Source organism: Trachemys scripta, chromosome 8 (genome assembly GCF_013100865.1).
Source record: "Trachemys scripta elegans isolate TJP31775 chromosome 8, CAS_Tse_1.0, whole genome shotgun sequence".
NCBI classification, from domain to species: Eukaryota; Metazoa; Chordata; order Testudines; family Emydidae; genus Trachemys; species Trachemys scripta.
In genome coordinates, this window is record NC_048305.1 from 276788 (window position 1) to 296046 (window position 19259).

A 19259-nucleotide genomic window follows, 5' to 3' on the forward strand; every position below is an offset into this window, starting at 1 on the left:
CCTCATTTGGAGTACTGTGTGCAGTTCTGGTCTCCCATGTTTAAAAAAGATGAACTCAAACTGGAACGGGTGCAGAGAAGGGCCACTAGGATGATCAGAGGAATGGAAAACCTGTCGTATGAAAAGAGACTAGAGGAGCTTGGGTTGTTTAGTCTGACAAAGCGAAGGCTGAGGGGGGATATGATTGCTATCTTTAAATATATTAGAGGGATTAATACGAGGGAGGGAGAAGAATTATTCCAGCTTAGTACTAATGTGGATACGAGAACGAATGGATATAAACTGGCCGTGGGGAGATTCAGGCTTGAAATTAGACGAAGGTTTCTGACCGTCAGAGGGGTGAAATATTGGAACGGCCTTCCGAGGGAAATGGTGGGGGCGACGGACCTGTCTGGTTTTAAGATTAAGTTAGATAAATTTATGGAGGGAATGGTTTAATGGTAAAACATAGTAGTCAAGGAAAACCAAGAAATGGTAGGTAAATTGTATAATGGCTGACAGGGGTCAGGCTGGAGACTCTTGCCTATATGCTCGGGGTCTTACTGATCGCCATATTTGGGGTCGGGAAGGAATTTTCCTCCAGGGCAGATTGGCTGAGCCTCTGGAGGTTTTTCGCCTTCCTCCGCAGCATAGGGCAGGGATCTCTAGCAGGAGGGTTTCTGCCGATTGAAGTCACCTAAAACAGGATTGGGGACTTCAACAGCAGAGTCCAGGGAAGGGGTAGGGACGGTTTTATGGCCTGCAGCATGCAGGGGGTCAGACCAGATGATCATAATGGTCCCTTCTGACCTTAAAGTCTGAGTCTATGAGGAGAATGTGGTGAAACATTGGAGAGAAAATATGAGTGGGGCAGGAGACCTGGTAAAGCAAGGAGAGAGTCAGCATAGTGCAATAAAGGTGTATGTGTGTAGAGATAGTTTGGGATTAGAAGAGAGTGAATCCCCTTTCCCCAGCAGCCATCTGGAGGTCACATTTTTGAGTATACATTAATGTTGGATTTTAAACCTGAAATGATCACACAGAAATTGGGGGTGGGCAGCTTTTCCCTAAAATCTCACAAATCAGAAGGCAAATGAAAAACAGTATTAAAACAATCACATGATTTATTGGGATCTGAATCATGATTTTTGAACATTTGGAGTTGGAAGTACTAGACACTATTGACTACACATGTTGACAGTGTAGCACTAAACTGGGATGATTCTGGGATCTCACATACAGTAATTTATCTATGTATTCATAAAGGCATTTACTTTGATATTAAGGCATTGGTGTCATCTCATAAGCTTTTGTTTCCCTACAGCCCTCTTGTAGAATATTGCAAGGCACAATCCCATCTCCTCTAGTTTTCAACATACATGGGAGACTTCTACAGGAGAATGCGAGATGCCTTGGACTCCTATGCCAATAGGCAGATGGCACGCATCTCTTTTTCCTGCAGATGTCGTTAGCGTCATCACATTGGATAATGTAGTGCCTAGAAGAGATAAACAAAGTGATGAATATCAGCCACTTCACCCACATCAGAACAAAGAGCTGATGATAGCAAGAGGAAAACACTTAAGAGGAGCTCGACAGGACACTAATCTCATCTTCTGTTGAAGGCAGTACACCATCTCAGGGTCATATTGGATTTACCACTGTTCTGACTTACACACTTATGGTACGTCTACACTACAGCAGCATAACTATGGTTCTTTTGACCTAGCCACATCTACACTGGGGTAAGGTCAACCGTAAGAATCACCATAGTGGGTCAGATCAATGGTCCATATAGTTCAGTAGCCTGTCTCTGACAGCAGCCAGTGCCAGACACTTTAGAGGGAAAGAACAGACCAGGGGAATTTCAAGAGAGCCATCACGTCTTCCAGGCCCACCGTCTGGCATTTAGCGGTTTAGGGACACCCAGAACATGGGACTATATCCCTGACCATCTTGGCTAATAGCCATTGATAGACCTATCCATGAATTTATCTAATTCTTTTTTGACCCCCATTTTACTTTTGGCCTTCACAGCACTCCCTGACAACAAGGTCCACAGGTTGACTATATTATGTGAAGAAATACATCCATTTGTTTGTTTTAAACCTAGCTAGAAAATTCACTCCTCCCTTAGTTGAATCATTGTGATCTACACTTTTGTCTTCTCCAAGTTAGTTTGCTGCAATTTAGCATACCTAAGTGGGATTGTGAAGGCCATATAGAAACTCCACCTTGTACAACATGCTTCAGCCATTATTTAGGGGAAAAACCCACCCACAAGAGAGTGCATCATACCATTTTCTGCTCACTCCACTGGCTGCCTATTTGATTCCGTAAGCACTTCAAGGTTTCTGTGCAAAGGGAAAATACTAGGTGTGTGCCATTTTATTGCTTCTTTGTGATGTACAAAGAGGTTGAATGGGTTTTTGGGCATTTTTTTAAACAGCAAAAATAGTTTGTTTCTTCTGGATGTTTTGTCTACCCTGGAAAACTCCAGACAACTGCAGAACTCACAGGTTTATTATATTAGCGCTACCAAGGAAATTATAGATCAATAATTGCAAGAACTAATAATTATTCCATCTGTTTCAAACACTTTTGTTGTAACATTTAACTTAAAAATTTGGGGAAAAGCACTGTAACAAATTCAACATTGACTATGCCAACGGCTCAGGCTGAGAAAGCTCCTAATGAATGTTTGAGTCATTCAAGAAATCCTCCAATAAAAAAAGGGAAAGGGGGAGGAATTTTTTTTCCCATTTGAAAACACCTTTCAGGACATTTTATATATTATAAAGCAGCAAGAAATCACAAAACCCTTGATATATTTCTGCTTTGCAGATCATCTTTAAGGGCCTAAATGGTCCAGGGATTAGCTATATTGGTAAACACCCCTCTGTTCTCAGCAACTTTGAAGCTATGTTCAAAGCAAAGTTGCAGCTGGTGGAACCCAAGGTGAAGCTTTTGGATGCAAGCTCACCAAAACAGATCACAATTAGCTGACCCCTGAGTGTCTTCAGAACTTTTATCCTCAGGCAGGTTGAAAAGCCAGTGGGCATAATTTACCATAGAAAAAGCAAAACTGGAAAACAAAACAAAAAATAGCAGCTGATGTAAAACTGGGAAACATACCAAAAAAGTTACAAAGATGATTTGAGGTCTGGACTGGAAAACATGCTTTACAGTGAGAGACTTAAGGAGCTCAATCTATCTCAGAGAGAAGGATAAGAGGCAACTTGGTCACAGTTTAAGTATCTAACCAACGAGAATATATTCAATACTACAGGGCCCTTTAATTTAATGGAAAAAGGCATAATGAAATCCAGTGAGTGAAACTTGATGCTAGAAAATTTCAGCTGAAAAGAATTATAGTTTCTTTTTTCCTACTACAATGTTAAATAAGGAAGAAAAGCCTCCAAACAACAGGATCAAACAGTTCATATGCACAGTCCTTGGGAACAGCACTGTGGGTCTTAACAAAATTAAGAAATTGGATATTATTTTCATTTGGATACTCAAGCCATTACAATTGGATAGGGACTCTCAAAGATGGTATGGCCAGTTGGAGTTTCCATGGATACAAAATCAGGCCCCATAGTTTATCAGATATTTAGTGGAAGAAAAGTTAAGAACTCTTTTGAAGAGCCCTTCCAGAATCAGTGACAGAAAGTGTGGCCATACATGCCTATATTAATATTTTGTTCAGCCAGCTTATCAGAGATCTGTATTTCATGTCTGTTCAAATGCTCATCTTCCTTGAAGACCTGGTCCATGGGAAGTTTTAAGTTTAAAAACTAACCCATCTGAGCTGACCATAATAAAGCATCTTTTTGTAAAAAATAAGGTAGATGTATTCTCTACACCATTTTACAAATAGTTCAACAATTAGATATTTTTTCATCATTGGGGATTTTATTCATATTTTTAATTTCCACAAATCTTTTGTAGGTCATCTCTAAGTTTCTCTGCAAGACAACAAAACACAGAGAACGTGGGTCAGTCTAGTGTAGTCTGCTTACTTGATTATGCCAAAGGCCCCAGATAGATGAATCTTTGCCCTTAACACTACTAATTTCTATGGGAGCCCAGTTTTCTTCAGGAATATGCTGCAACTTTCATTTTCTTGCAGAGGGCTTTCACTGCTAATGAGATCTTGACATGGCATGGAGCTAGCTCTCCTCTCAACTGTATAAATGGTTTATTCCAGCGTATTTCATAATTTATGCAAATAGCCTGACACCAACAGAGATGTTAGAGCTTTTAAGGGGTACAAGATCCATTGTGCAAGAGCTTTGGTTAAAGCCACAGATAAAAGCTGAACCCAGAGCTTCTCTAGGCTGAGGTTTGATCTGTGGCTTTGACTAAGACGCAGGATGTCATGCTGGATCCCCCCCCCCCTTTTTTTTTTTTTTTTTTGCCTTAACAGGCAGGGCACTTCTTTAGCTCAACATTTTATCATAGCTAGACTAAAGTATCCATTTCCATGACAGCAAGGGAATTCTTATACTTGCACAGACAAAAAATCATTACTGGTATACACCTTTTGCCCTCATGCTGCTCCACATCCTCTTCAGAATGCAGCAGCTACACTTTTACAGAGGTTTGACTTTCTGTACTCTGCTACCATTTTACTAAGGGTCCCATTCTTAATGGGATTCAGACAGATAGTGCACTTAAATGCATTAGCATTAATGAAAAGTGCCATCTTGACAGCCCTGGAACAAAGTCTTACGTTTAATCCCTTGAATTCAGAGAATATTGGCAATGCAAGCTATTCTAGTGTCCCCAAGGTCAGTTTTGAGGTACCATCTCTCAGAGAGGGGAAGTAAATCTTTAGGCCCATTTATTGGTTTCTCTACTGAGATTATTAGTAATGCTAATAATGAAGTAAAAACTCAGCTACCCACCATCTTTCAGAGGGTGCTATTTGTTCCCTTTTCAAACAGAAAAACAAAAATTGCCATGCTGAATCAGATCAGTGGTCCAGCTAAGCCAGTAGGCCATCTCTGACAAAGACCAGTACCCAGACTCTTCAAAGGTACAAGACACCCTACACCAAACAATTATGGTATAAGCCACCACCCACCTCCATTAGTGGTGGTTTTATGCCCTGAAACACAAGGGTTTATAGACCTTATTGAAAAAAAAATCTAATGTAATGGTGGATTCTCTTAACTACATAAATGTCTCATCATTTTTTGAATCCTGTAAAGCTCTGGACTTCAATCATATCTTGTGACAGTGAGTTCCACAGGTTGATTTTGCCTTGTGGAAGTAACTATTCATTTTCTTCAAGTATAATCTTGTTCTTGTATTATAAGGAAGGGTAAATAAGAGTGCCCAATTTACATGGTCCACCTATAGAGTTTGAAGACCCTGTATCCCATTGTCACATCTTCACAGACCCCCTCACCTCCTTTAATTGTGGAGTCGGGTACCAGTATAGAAAAAGAGACCATTAGCAGGTCTCTCCTTCCAATTTCACGCCCTCGCCCTCCTCACTTGAAATTCTGTCTTCCAATAAATATCAAGGAAACAAACCACTTGCCATAGTAACATAATCTAGGGAATGACAAGAGTTTGGGAAATTTGCTTGTGAAATAAGGTGCTTAAAAAGTGGGACTGATGCAGCTATTGATTCATATTGATTGCCCAGCCTCAGTATACACACTGGGTCTGGTGCCACCCCTGCCACCAAACTGCAGCCACGTAAGTTGGAGAACTTTATTAAAATATATCCAGGAAATAAACAACATTTCTAACAAGAGCCAGGAGAGAATTGAAGTGAGAAAGACATCTGTACAGGGAACGTTGATATAAAGGTTTGTTTACATGCTTTATTTTAAAATGTTTCACAGTTTAGTCATTCTCTACAAAAATATATTTCTGAAACTTTGAATCCTCTATAAAAAAGCTGGTCAGCAGCAGTGAACCCAACAAGCAAAATGTACCTTAGGACAGAGCAAGCACCTCCTATAAGCAGATCAGTGTGACCAGGGCACTCCTGCCTCACCCTGGAATAGAAGGTTTTTGTTCTTTGGGATTAAGCTCCATACTCATTTTGAAGGAAGGCAATTTAAGAAAAAAAAAAAAACATTTTCCTTCCATCCCTCCAGGCTGCATGAAACCTGGGACAGGGGGCTGTGGATCAGTATAACACACAGAAGAGGGTGCTGTGAAAAGAGAACTTGACATCCTGGTGAGGGGAACATGACTGTGCTTTACTACTGGTATCCATTGTTCTATGAAAAGTCTGATTACAAGAGCCCCTTTATTGATAATGGCCAGCCCCAGGCTAAACAATACTAAGCACAGGCACTATCTGGGATATGACTGGAATAGTTCACCAGCAGCTGGAGAGCTCTTCCTTGGCATTAGGGGAGGATTCAGCTTGATTTTAACTAAAAAAATCTTAAATTTGTATCTTCATTATGGCAGCTCTGACCAAACTGGCACTCGCTTTCATTTCCAAATGCAGGTCTATGTGGCACTGGCTCTAATGGAACCAGTATCCTCAAGGCTAATGCTTAGGTCAAGTTTATCAGCATTCAGAACTGCAGCTAGCAGTCCTCACATTTCTAGATATGTATTCCTAGTACACCAATCACCACGGTATCTAGGCACCAAATACAAGAATTAAGAAGCTCAATATCATTTCAAGTGAAATCATCTTCTCCACTCCTCCCTCAGGGAGATTTTACTGGATAGGTCTTCAGAGATACTTGTGAATAAAAAAAAATGCTGGCTCTTAAGTGTCTTGCACTGCACTCTAGAAGAGACAAGATGAAAGGATTCTGTGTTTGGAAATCCCACACCTGGGAACGCCTTAACCAAAAGTTATCTGCCTTCCTGGATCTTTACATACAAGGCAGTAGTTTCAGCAGCAAGTTGAGAAAATAATAGTTACTGATAGAAAAAACAGTCTAATATAGTAATTACATTTACAATCAGGTCTCTGAATCCTTAAAGGAACCTTTCTTCCCACTTGTCCTGAATGCCTATTAGGAGAGCAGTTTCTAAATTATAGCCTTGTTGAGTTTTTAGATATAAGAGTAGATTAGCAAATCATTGAAGGGAAAGAGAAAATGCTACTTTCACCTCCAATTAATTTTTTTCTGAGCTGCAGGCTTTGCTCAAAGGCTTCTCGTCCTCATGACACATGGCTACCACTAATCCCACCTACTGTGCCCCAGTTCGACCTTCTAAAATCCTGAGCAACCAAGAAGGTATGTGAATTTTAAAACTGAATCAGTCTCATCCGTAACACACAACCCGAGTGCCTGCATCAACCTTAGCAAACAGCCAAATTCATCTTCAAAACCAAAAACCATACAACTCAGAAAAACTAAATCACATCCACTAGTACTAGATAATCATCCAGTCAAAGTGAAAGTCCAAAAGGGAAAAGGGGAAGTTGAAGCACTCATTGCAAATACTCCTTCCTCCCTGGCCTCTTTACCCCAAATAAAAAAGTCACTCCAAGATGTCAGCACTAGTCTACAAAATAAACTAGTACTTGCCAACAGGATTGGAGACTGATTTAAAACTAGAATAGAATGAGAAAGCCTGAAAACTTGAGAAGTTCTACAGCTTCATTCAGTTCCCTAAACTGTAAACAATTATCTAATTTGATAGTTCCCTCTGCTCCCCACCCAATTTCCAGACTCCCTTCTTCAGAAACAAGGGACAGTCTGTTTCTCAGCCGACAACAAAAAGATCTGCCCCTTCTCCTTCATCAATTGTATGCACAGGCTGTTCAGCTTCCACACACCCAGCAAGTACCTGAGCAACAGGAATAAAACATGAATTGTTGTCGTCCAAAAGAGTTGTCAGCTTTTAGACCATCTAGAAATACTGAAGCGTGTAAAACCCAAGAAGGGAGCAGAATTACTTTATGTGGGCCCAGGAGGATATAAATAGGAGTAATGTGATTAAATGAAAAAAAAGTAGGATGAATATTAGGAAAATCTTCCTGTCGTGGAGTCTAGTAAGCTGAAGAATCATCTCCCCCAAGACAGCGGCAGATGCACCAAGGGGCATTTAACATTGGACTAAGCCCTAAAGAGAACAATCCTCCCTGGCCTTGGGGGATGGACTAATTGGGAACTACATCTCTTCCTGCTCCAATTTTTAGGATTCTAGTATAACATTTCTCTTGTGGATAAACTGCATTAGCAGCATGTGAGATAAAGGCATGTACAGGACCAGCAGTAGCAACTTCACAATGCTTTAACTTTTGCTGCCTCCCAGTACAAATTTCCTACACTTCTGCATTCCCTCCTTCCCTCCCTCAGCTGGGCACAGATTCCAGGGACTCTCTTAAATCTTCATGACCATCTCAGGAGACAGTACATCTGAGTGGTTTACTTTAATCCTCCCCAAATCTTTTATGAATCAGTTTGTTGGTAGTCTCAGATTCATTCTTGCTCTTGTGCTCATGCCCAGCACTAACATTACAAGAGCAAAACTTCACACTGTCAATTTGCAGCAACCCTGGGTATGCCTGTGCTCAGAGGCATCTGGGTCAGGATGAACAAGGCAGTGCACAGCACTGGGCATGGGCTCTCTTTTTCCTGCAATGCAGTACACCAGATCATATGCCTAACTTCTCTTCATCTTACTAGTCCTGCTTGAACACTCCCCATCACTTGTGCTTCCTGAGACTGCACGTCACTAGTGAAAATCTGCATCAAGTTTGGTATTGGAGACAATGGGAGGCCTCCCTGTTCAGCCAGCTCCTGTTCTGCTGCATTCAAGCCCATGAGAGTGCCTTCCTGTGAAACATAACAGAGGCAGGGTCATGGGACACTACATGTTAAACTAAATTTCAAAGGGGAGGCAAGGTCACTGCTCCTGCCGCAGACAAGGAAAGATTCACCAAGAGATTAAAACTAAATGGGTTATAAAATATCTGTTGAAAGGCAAGAGCTAATGTTTGCCAGTAATGAAATGCATTCTCCTGTCCTGTGTGAACAGGAAACAGTCTCAGTGGGGTGTTAGAAAAGGTCCTAGCAGGGAGCTCTCCCCCTACTTTTTCTGCTGCCAGAGGAGAAGGGAGAGAGAAGATGCTATTGGTCAGCGGGGATTTCTCTGTCTGGGTCCTGTTTGCTCGTCTCTCCTGGGGAAGGGGTACGTGGTGCAGAGTGAGACACAGAGGGCATCCCGTGAGCTACAATCCCCTCCACAACCGCTGGCTCCGGCAGCCCAGGGGCTGCTACTCCCACTACTCCTGGAGGAAACCTGAAACCAACAGAAAACACGTGGAGATTACATGCCTGTCTAAGGAAGAGCACTGCAAAGGGAAAGGACAACAAAGCTGTGTCCTCACCCACATGTTCTGAATTGGCTATCGCAGCTCAGAAGAAATGCAAGTCATGATGCTGCACTGAGCAAAGGTCTCCAAACAAAACTGCCCTGAGCTAGGACTACAGTAAATGTTGTCAGGACTGAATGGGCCCAGTTATGTGTTGATCCAAATGGCACCTATTCCCAGACAGCTACCAGCTCGGGGATTAAGGGCAGAGATGGCCGCAGGGTCACACTAAACACACCGAAAATTTTGAGACATATCTTGTCTTTACTAGAGAGAACAGAATGCCTGACACCCCATTCACACACCCTGAATGGCTAGAAATTGTCAATATATACAAGAGGTTGCAATTCTCTAAGGGGAACATGCTGCTGGATACACCTCCCTGGGCTGTGATAGGAAGAGATTAGCAACTTCTAGGCAAAATTTTCCTTTCTTCCCATTATCCCTGACTATTTCTTGGGGGGGGGAGGGGAAAGAGGTAGTGATTCCCCCCTTGGAACTGAGCAGGCATTACCAACATCAACAATCCTCATAGCGTCCATGTTACTGGTGGGGAAACAAATACAAAAGTGAAGCAACCTTGCCCAAGATCACACAGTGAATCTGTGGCAGAAAAAATAGAACCCCAGAGACCTGTTTATAGTCTCTTGTCCAATCCACTGGACCATGATGCCTCTCATTTACAGTCCAATCGTGGTATGAAGGAAAGAGTGCTGTATGCAGACAATAATTCCATGCTGGGGTGCAGAACTTCATCATTCCCAGGAGGCAGATCCCTTTTCATGGACCCACCAGTGTACCACGTACCAAGGGGTTTCTCTAGCACTTAGCCTTTCAAAATCCTTGCAAGAGAACTGGTGCCCAGAAGGTTCATTAACTGATCAGGAGAATCCTGAATTCCCAGAGCTGGTACAGACTATCACTCTAATTTCAGACAGGGAAGCTTAGTGCTTATGGACCAACTAAAGAAGCGAGGCTGACAGATTTCTGAAGAAAACCTACCTCCATCCAACTTGTAATAAGAGATATGCTGCTAGATAAGAGCAATTCTCAGAAGCCCAAAGAAAGGGCTCTACCCAGGATGCTGGGGTCTTTATGTAAAAGATAAGCACATGTGTCAGTGACCTGCACATTAAGCAGGAGCTCAGAGGGCCTGCTTCTCTCACCTGTAAGCCACAGCTCCATTGAGTTCTGGGTGAACAGCTGCAGGATCAATACTTGGCCACTGAGCAGCTAACAGCAAATACTCCTTATTAACACAGTTCCTCAAAGTATCAGGTATGTGACCTGTGGTGACACCAAGAAGGGCAGAGGATAGCAGGAGACAAATAGGAAGTGAAGATGCCCAAATATTTCCACATGAAAGCAGCAAGGAAGGGACCCAACAGCCCCTCCCACCTCAGTACCATAGGACAGAGGTGGGGAGAGATCTAAATCAAGATCCTACACACACAGAGTCTCAGAGGAATACTCAATGAATTGATGGTCCCTCCTCATCCCTGGGATCTCAGGGAAGGGCTGGCTCCTTGTGTTGCAATTGCCAGTCCCCACCTTTCACAGGAGACACTGGACACAAACATCCCCAAGAGAAAATGGGTGCACAATGCAGCCATCGGTGAAACCATTCCATGGGGGAGGAATGAGATGTCAGATCCCCAGAGGGAAGGGGAATAGGACATCAGTACTGATCACATACAACTTGGGACAGAAAGAGTGAAGAATCTCTCTCCAGCATTAGCTATGAGACCCTCATAAGTCAAAGACAACCAGTGACTTGTATTCCAGCTCCAGAAATGAGTCAGTGAGCACCATCCCAGCAGACCTAGCTTTAACAAAACAGTCAGCAGTTACTGCTCCATAGTCCTGACTCAGGAAACCCATAAACAACTCCCATCCCCACAGCAGCTGCAAAGCACCAGGGCAGACCTGGCCTCCCCAGTTACCTGTGATAGCTCTGCGGATCTCTTTAGCTGCATCTTCCCTGGACTCAATGGAAGCCTGTTCACTGTACCAGGCTGTGTGAGGGGTGCAGATCACATTGGGAGCATCTTTTAGGGGGCCCTGAGCAAAGCTGTGATGGAAAAACAAACATGTGGTTTCTGCTGGAAAGCGAAATTCCCTTTCTGTCCTCCCAGGTGTAACCATGCCCCAACTGAAACCAGAGAATTATCCAGTGCAGCAGAGCCATAGGATGGCAGCGAGTATGTGGCTTCGGTGTTACCTGAAGGGTTCAGACTCGTGCACATCAAGTGCTGTTCCTCTGATTCTCCCCTCCTTCAAGGCTTGTGCCAAGGCCTTCTCATCTACTAGCCCCCCACGGGCTGTGTTCACCAGAAAGCAGCCATGGCGCATCTGGAGAGGGGGGGAAAAAATGTGTTTGAGAATTCCTGCCTTCCCGTGGAGTCTGGAGGAGACTTCTCAAAAAGAGCAGGAACCTAGCTCCCCACCTTGGTGTCCCTAGCCTCTGTTAGCCAGAAGCTGGGAATGGGCGACAGGGATGGATCACTTGATGATTACCTGTTCTGTTCATTCCTTCTGGGGCACCTGGCATTGCCCACTGTCGGAAGACAGGATACTGGGGCTAGATGGACCATTGGTCTGATCCAGTCTGGCCGTTCTTATGTAACCTGAAAAGCTTAGGAGAAGTCTAAGAGCCAATTCGGGAGAAGAAAACTTGCCAGTTGGGTCTACAGAACTAACTTCTAACACAGGAAGGGGGAAAAGGAGCTCATAGGTTTCCCACCCTAAAGACACGTACTTCTTTTAGCGGAGTACATCAGTGCAAACAAGATTCACAATTGCAGAAAACTGGACTGATTTATTCAGGAGGTTCTCAATCCCAAGAAAGCACTGAAAAGCATCAGCAGAATGGCAGGATGAGAGACTAAGACCAGCTTAGCATGGAGTGCTATGGGTTGGGATCGAGGGGGCATTATCAGAGCTGTGTGAAGGCACTTCCACAGCCTCGGACCTAATCACTCCTGGCTCTACCAAACATTATCAGTTACTCATTTTAAATGTAATTTGAAACTAATAACCTAAAACATGCTTTATAAATGAAATTATTCAGAGAGAGTCAATCCTCCTCTTCTCCTAAGAACAAATTTTGCACAGCACAAAGCCCAGGCACCCTGATGCACCCACTCCCAGCCTCCAAAGGCAGCAGGAGCCACACATCAGAGGTAGCAGGATTCACATGCTATCAGCCTCTGTGGAAGCAGCAGTTTGTGTTCATTCATTTCCCAAGTACTTTGTGGGGAAACCAAGCTTCTGGCTGCACCTGTTTAATAGTGAAGTCATTGATGAGGTGATGATTATGTTCATTCAGACTGCAGTGCAATGTGATGCAATCACTGTGCATTAGCAAGTCCTGCAGAGTTCCTATTCGCTGTAACCCCAGGGATCGCTCCACGCCATCTGGTAGATACGGATCATAGAAAATCACGTTGAAGCCAAAGGGCTTGGCTCTCAGGGCCACTGCCTGCCCAACTCGGCCTTCAAAAGGAGAAAACATACCTACGTCAAGCAAAACGCAACACAAGCACAAAACAAAGCTGCTAGAGGACTGGAGTATGGATAAGAGTCATTCCTAGGACTCAAGGGTTCTATAGCCCTTCAGGGAAATGACAAAGCAGAGACTGGTCATTTATATGGTTCTATGTTGCTCCCATGATGAAAATTAGCCCTCACCCATGCTACGGCGGCCAACAGCACTCAGCCCATTGGAGAAACATAACCAGGTCTGCACCTTGATCCACAGGCCCAACATACAGACTGGGGAACAGGTTACCTGACTACAAGTGCTTCAGGAACAATCTGATATCAGAAACACACAGAAAGCTCCCAACACAATGGCTAGCATACACAGTGATGGAACTACCACCGGAAGGGACCATCTGAAGCTTACAGGTTTTTTGATCACTGGAGCATGAGAAAAGAAGAGTTCTTACTACCGTGACTGTTGCCCAGCTTCTGGGGGCAGGAGCATTGCACTCTAGGGCACGGGTGGTATAAATTAGAAGTCTGATATTTATTGACGTTAGCTAGAATGTTTCACTGGTTAGCAGCCACTGAGAGATCATCTATTCCTGAGGCTGAGAGAGACACCAACATTCCCAAAAGCTTTCAGAGCTCCCTTTTCAGCCTAACAGTCACCTTTTCTTACCAAGGCCAATGATGCCCAAGGTCTCACCACGGATACGCACGGCACCTCCAGCCACCTCTCGAATTTGCTCCATGCTTGAGGCTCGGTTTCCTTCCCGCATAGCCTGATGAAGCCAAGTAACCCGGCGATACAGGTTCAAGATGTGACATAGGGTAGAGTCAGCAGTCTCCTCCACAGAGGAGGAGGGGATGTTGCACACTGCAATGCCTAGAAAGAGGAAGTACAAATGAGATTCCCAGCACCGCCTATAGCACCTCTGCTGCAAACTCTACTCATACAGCATGATGGCTAGAAGACAGCAATAGTCCTGGAGCATGGGACTAAGGTAGCACACGGCACCAACCCGAGCATCCAAGTTTCAGAATCCAGCCTTGTATTGAGATGGAGAAGTTCCTCGCAGTCTTTTAACCTCCAGGAAAGTTTCCTAAGTTGCCTTGCTTCTAAAGGACCTTTAGACTGCACCACCACCACTGCCAGAAATGTGGCAAAATCAGAGACCTGAGCTGTACAAATAGCACAGGAAGTAGCGTCTAGAATGTCCATGGCCAAGGATGCAACCCAGAGCTGTTCCTGAGGAATTTACTAGCAGACTGTAGGAGCAGAGATGGCTGAACTCTTCCAGACCTCATGCACCAGATGCTCAAGGCCAAGCTGAAAACACAGGCTTCCCCAGCAGCTGCAACCACAAGGTAACTAAGTCATTAAACACACAGTGGGAACCCATAGGAATCCTTCTCAAAATCCATTTGCGATTAAATTTGAAACAATGGTTACTAAAGTTACCACTACCAACTGTTCTGTACAGCAACACAGAAACTCAAAATACCGTAGGCAAGAACGATCAATTAAGTTCTAATGCTAAGGGAGTTAAGGTCCTGAAAGATTCTTTGCTGCCAGGAAGCAGGGAAATGTTAAAGGACTGTAGAGAACCCTAGATATATTCTGAGTAATCCACCACAAGGAGGGATTTGATGCAGTGGCCTTCTTGGAATGATAGTTGGCTAAACTGCTAGATACTGGCTTCTGTTAGGTCTCCCTGGCTTGAGAGGAGTTTTAGGATCCCAAGGAAGGGCCAGCATCTCCAGAGAATTTTTCAGCAAACAAAATCCTTTAAGTAGCCAGGAAAAGAAAATCATGCCCAATGGGATGAAATTGCTTCTTCCCCAAAACTTAACCCTAGAATCTAGGAATTTAGTTGGAAAAGGAAGCTTTTCTGGAGCTTTAGCCCACAGTATTTTGCCTTGACAAACATAAAAGGACCTAAAAAGTCACAACAGTAGCCCAACAGCTAACTAAGGACCAGGAAAGAAACCCAGGATGGAAGTGAAAGCACAAATGATTCAGCATTGTACACACCTGTTGATTGAGCCTGTAATATAGAATAGAGATCCAAAAAATTAATTTGGATCCCTACACACGCAGTTGGAACAGCAATGATTACACTCACTCAATCCCAAATATCTGACACTTTTACTCCACCCATTCCTTATGCAGTGCTCAGCCAGAATTTAGTTGCATAAAAAGTCTATTGGAAAGGCAAGTAGTGATTATTAAACATTTGAACTGAACTTGTCCAATAAGAAGTCAGTTCTTTCCTTGTGGTTTTTGTATTTGTAGTAAAGACCTGACTGAATCTAAACAGGTGCAAGACCTATTCATCTGTAAGTGTAGTATCCAAAGATTATATTTAGCCTTCCTTGTATCCAAAACTCAGGGATCTTCATGATCCCTATATCTGAATGACCTGAAACCTTAATTCTCTTCTCAGGCCAGCTGCCCTTTAACCTTTGAGTTCAAACATTCTATCTAGTATCTAAAGAAGCCCCAGCCTAAAGGGCTCTCTCTGAAATTCTTTTATGTGGGTGTTGACCAGCATGGGTATTGTCTCTCGCGGGAAAAGAAATATATGTTAAAATCTCCTATAGATCCACTTTTAACCCCAAAACAGACATACTGTGGTCATCATACCTAATTCTGCAGCTGACTTGATGTCCACATTGTCATAGCCACTGCCAATACGCACAATGACCCGGAGGGCTTTGAACTTCTCCAGGTCCTGGCGGGACAAGGTGATAGTGTGGTACATCAAAGCTCCCACAGCCTCATTCAGCACCTACAAACACAAACAGAAAGCATACCAGCCTGAGAACCATTCCCTACTCCTGCAGCTCCATAATGGCACAGAGCTAGTCAGCTCCATCCCCATAAAGGCTCACTTAGTCTCCCTACCTTCTCATGGATTTCCTGAGTTGACTGAGCATCACAGAAAGCCACTGTAGCAACATCCTTCAGGATTGGCATTTCCACAGTGCAATCCCTCCCATCTAGGAGTGCAACCAGTGGTCGGGCAGGCATTGGGCCATTCACAATAGGAGGCCGTATACCTACAAACAAAGACAACAGTGATCAGCTGTGCAGGAAAGAGGAACAAGTGAATTCTGGAGCCCATAATTAACATCAGCAAGGGGGTATACATAAGTCAGCACTGATCCAGTAGGGGCACAAGAAGCTACACTTCCACAATATAAAAAAGATTAAGGAAGAAAATGGTCAGTGGCGAGGTGAAAGGGTCCCCAAACTCATAAGAAATGAGGAAAATGAAGCCAGACTAGAAATATCCGTTCCTCTGGTCTGAAGAGGACACAGCAGAAAGTTTTGAGTGAGGGCCCAGAATGAGCAGCCTCACCAGAAACAAGGTTCAAAGCATTGTATTAATACAGTAACTCCTCGCTTAACATTGTAGTTATGTTCCTGAAAAATGCGACTTTAAGCGAAACAATGTGAAGCGAATCCAATTTCCTCATAAGAATTAATGTAAATAGGCGGGGTTAGGTTCCAGGGAAATTTTTTTCACCAGACAAAAGACTATACAAGTTTTAATTGTTTATGTTTTAAACAATTTAATACTGCACACAGCAATGATGATTGTGAAGCTTGGTTGAGGTGGTGAAGTCAGAGGGTGGAATATTTCCCAGGGAGTGCCTTACCGCTAAATGAGAAACTAGCACTCGGCTGAGCCCTCAATAGTTAACACATTGTTGTTAATGTAGCCTCACACTCTACAAGGCAGCACAAATGGAGGGACTAGAGACAGCATGGCAGACAGAGAGAGAGAGAGAGTGAGTGAGTGACATTGCCCCTTTAAGTACACTGACCTCACTCTAAGAACATTGCCTTTTTAAGTAGATCAGCAAGTTGAGACAGCAGCTGCTGCCAGCAAGCTCCCTCCATCCTGAGCCCTGTCGTATTGTCGTTCCCTCCCCACCCCTCCGCTCTATGGAGATGGGGTAAGTGGGGGGCAAGAGCAGGGGGGACACCCTGACATTGCCCCCCTCAGCCCCCCGCACAGCAAGCAGGAGGCTCCCGGGAGCAGCTCCAAGGCAGAGGACAGGAACAGCACACGGCAGTGGGGGAGGGACAACTGAACTGCCGGCAATTGCTAGCCTGCTGGGCAGCTGCCACACAGGGAATTTAGGGGAGCGGGGAGCTGACAGGGGGGCTGCCGGTCCACCCGGGTTCCAAGCCCCCACCAGCTAGCTCCAACAGGCTGCTCTTTCTGCAAGCAATGGACAAAGCAGGCGGCTGCCAAACAATGTTATAAGGGAGCATTACGCAACTTTAAATGAGCCATGTTCTCTAATTGATCAGCAATGTAACAATGAAACTACATTCACTGGGACGACTTTAAGTGAGGTGTTACTGTAGTGCTGAATGAGAAAAATCATGCACACACAAGTGTAACAAGGGTCTCAATATTGTTACAGAATTCTCTTCCCAGAAATTGTCCTCAATTCATGTTATATAACAGGAAAGGACTCCTACCGATATGGTGGCCACCATATTCTGGATTAAGGAAATAAAAGATGAGGTCAACCAACATCAGGTTAACAGCAGCATCTGTTCTTCACAATTCCTTATGTCCCTAGCTGCTCATTCTGCTTTCCCGCCTAGACCCTGGCTTGAAAGATACCCCCTTTTTAGAGGGCTCCTAATAGGCACTTCCTGCCTCATATTAGCAAAGACAGGAAGCATCTATTGAGAGCCAGAAGTGTGCAACCAGAGGGCTCTACGGAACTGTTCCCTGCAGATGGAAGGAAAAGAAAATGGATAAGCAGCTGGCAACTTTATTTCAACTTTTTTTAAAGATATTTCAGTTCATTATCCAACGTTAGCCAACTCTCCCAGAGATCAATCTTAGTGTTTGAATCACTACTAGGGAGGATTGCTGTGCCAAGGGCGAAGAAGTGTTTCCTGCAGCAAGGAGGCAGGGCAATAATCACCCTAGAAAACTTTCTCTACCTCAAGATCTCTCTCCAAGGAGAACTATGCCTGATCCCTAGCTTGCACTCCTAATACAACAGAGGATTTAGATATTGTTTCATAATAGTCACAGCCTCCACAGTCTCAGCTGAATCTCACTGTGAAAATTTCTATTACATCTTCTAAAGCCTTTCAAAAATCTTCATTCACTGAAACAAGAACCAAAAAACGGGGCATCTTCTGGGAGATGAAAAGTGATGGGGTTTAAAGATGTCCCAAATTATCTTAATCCTAATCCTCTGGCTCTCTAGGCTGTGGCCTGAACAGAAAAGAAGTGAAAGCAGAGCACCTAGTTTCACTAGAGAGTCATTCCAGTTGCCCCTGCCCGTAGGAACTGAGTTTCAGGTTTACGCATCTCACCCAAACACCCTTTTCCAGAAACAGAGCAGTCTCCGGAACCTCAAGGCTCTAGGGATAGAGGGTTACCTTCACAAATCCGGTCCAGCCTCTGACGCTTCACTTTGTGTCTGTCCATGAGACAAGCCAAGACTGACCTGAGCAGCCCTGAGGGGAGCCTCTGCACAGGATACTTGGCTCAGACTCCCTGAGCAATGCTGAAAAGAGACGGAGCGCGAGATCACGGTTATTCCTGAACTCCGTGCCCACGCCACACACACCGGTGGCCGAACCCCCGCTCGCCCCTCCGAGGCAGCTGGATTCGGAGACGGAAAAAACCCTGGGCCCCTCCCCCACCCGATCCGGCCGAGCAAATCGCGCACTGCCCGGGCGTCAGCACCGGGCGGGGATCCCCCAGGACGGGCCGCGGCTCCTCGCCTCCCCGGCTCCAGCCCCCTGCGGCCGGACTCCGCGCGCCAGCGGGGTCTGGGCTCAGGGAACCTGAGGGGCTTCACCAGACGGACGCGCAGCGGCGACAGGCCCCAGCCCTCCCCCGCAGGCCGCCCCTCCCTGCCCGGGCGGGGAACAGCGAGGCCTGCGGCGTCATAGCCGGCGGAGACTCGCTCCTCCCCACAGCCCACACTCACCGCCGGGCCCCAGCTCCCGACTCCCAGTAGGAAGCGGAAGGGCCGGGCCGGGCCGAGTCCGCGACGAGCGAGGCCCCAGGCTCCCGTCCCTGGGCAGCGCCCCGTCCGGCCCGGAGCGGAACGGACCGCGCAGCCATAGAGACGCAATGCAGACCGCCGCTCGCTTCCGGTTCCTCTCTGCGAAAACAACATCCGTTTCCCGCTCCGGCCGATCCCGCCGCGAGCGCCCCGGCCCCGGCCCCGCCGGCCGGCAGCGAGCCGGGGACGCGGACAGACCTGCGGGGCCGCGCGCGGAGCCGCGCCCATGTTTGATCCCAACGCACGGTCGGCGTGGAGCGGCTGCAGGAGTCAGGCCGCTCCGGGTCCGCGGCCGCTGGGGGCGGGACTCTGTTCCCCCGCCCCGGGTGCGGGGACGGGGACGGGGCAGGAACCCCCAGCCAGGAGTCAGCGCCCTCCCCTCCGTTACACGCATTTCACTGAAGCAACTTTTCACTTT

At 45.4% G+C, this 19259-nt stretch overlaps 1 protein-coding gene across 6 annotated transcripts; it reads right to left on the reverse strand.

The window, feature by feature from the left end:
* Positions 1 to 1085: 1085 nt before the first annotated feature.
* On the reverse strand, positions 1086 to 19168 carry LOC117881180 (C-terminal-binding protein 2). 6 transcript variants are annotated; one of them, XM_034778082.1, is made up of 10 exons: positions 19040 to 19168; positions 18207 to 18334; positions 15690 to 15844; positions 15429 to 15573; positions 13461 to 13667; positions 12576 to 12790; positions 11517 to 11647; positions 11239 to 11366; positions 10462 to 10582; positions 1261 to 1477 (listed from the first exon to the last, which is right to left on the reverse strand). In XM_034778082.1, exons 2-10 carry the CDS (start codon positions 18253 to 18255, stop codon positions 1261 to 1263), a joined length of 1368 nt encoding a protein of 455 aa, XP_034633973.1. In that variant the 5' UTR covers positions 18256 to 18334; positions 19040 to 19168. The 6 variants fall into 6 exon arrangements, with proteins under 6 accessions (XP_034633975.1, XP_034633973.1, XP_034633970.1 ...); XM_034778079.1 differs by lacking the exon at positions 19040 to 19168 and adding an exon at positions 18764 to 18927; XM_034778080.1 differs by lacking the exon at positions 19040 to 19168 and adding an exon at positions 18618 to 18753.
* Positions 19169 to 19259: the final 91 nt, after the last annotated feature.

Bases quoted from the DNA above. Each gene is read 5' to 3' on its own strand.
- LOC117881180 (XM_034778082.1), bottom strand. From the start codon at position 18,255: ATGGACAGACACAAAGTGAAGCGTCAGAGGCTGGACCGGATTTGTGAA. The intron at 11,648-12,575 runs GTGCAGCCAGAA...CCCCCTCTCCAG, and splicing joins ATGACTTCACTATTAAACAG to ATGCGCCATGGCTGCTTTCT. The intron at 11,367-11,516 runs GTAACACCGAAG...TTTCCATCACAG, and splicing joins CACGAGTCTGAACCCTTCAG to CTTTGCTCAGGGCCCCCTAA.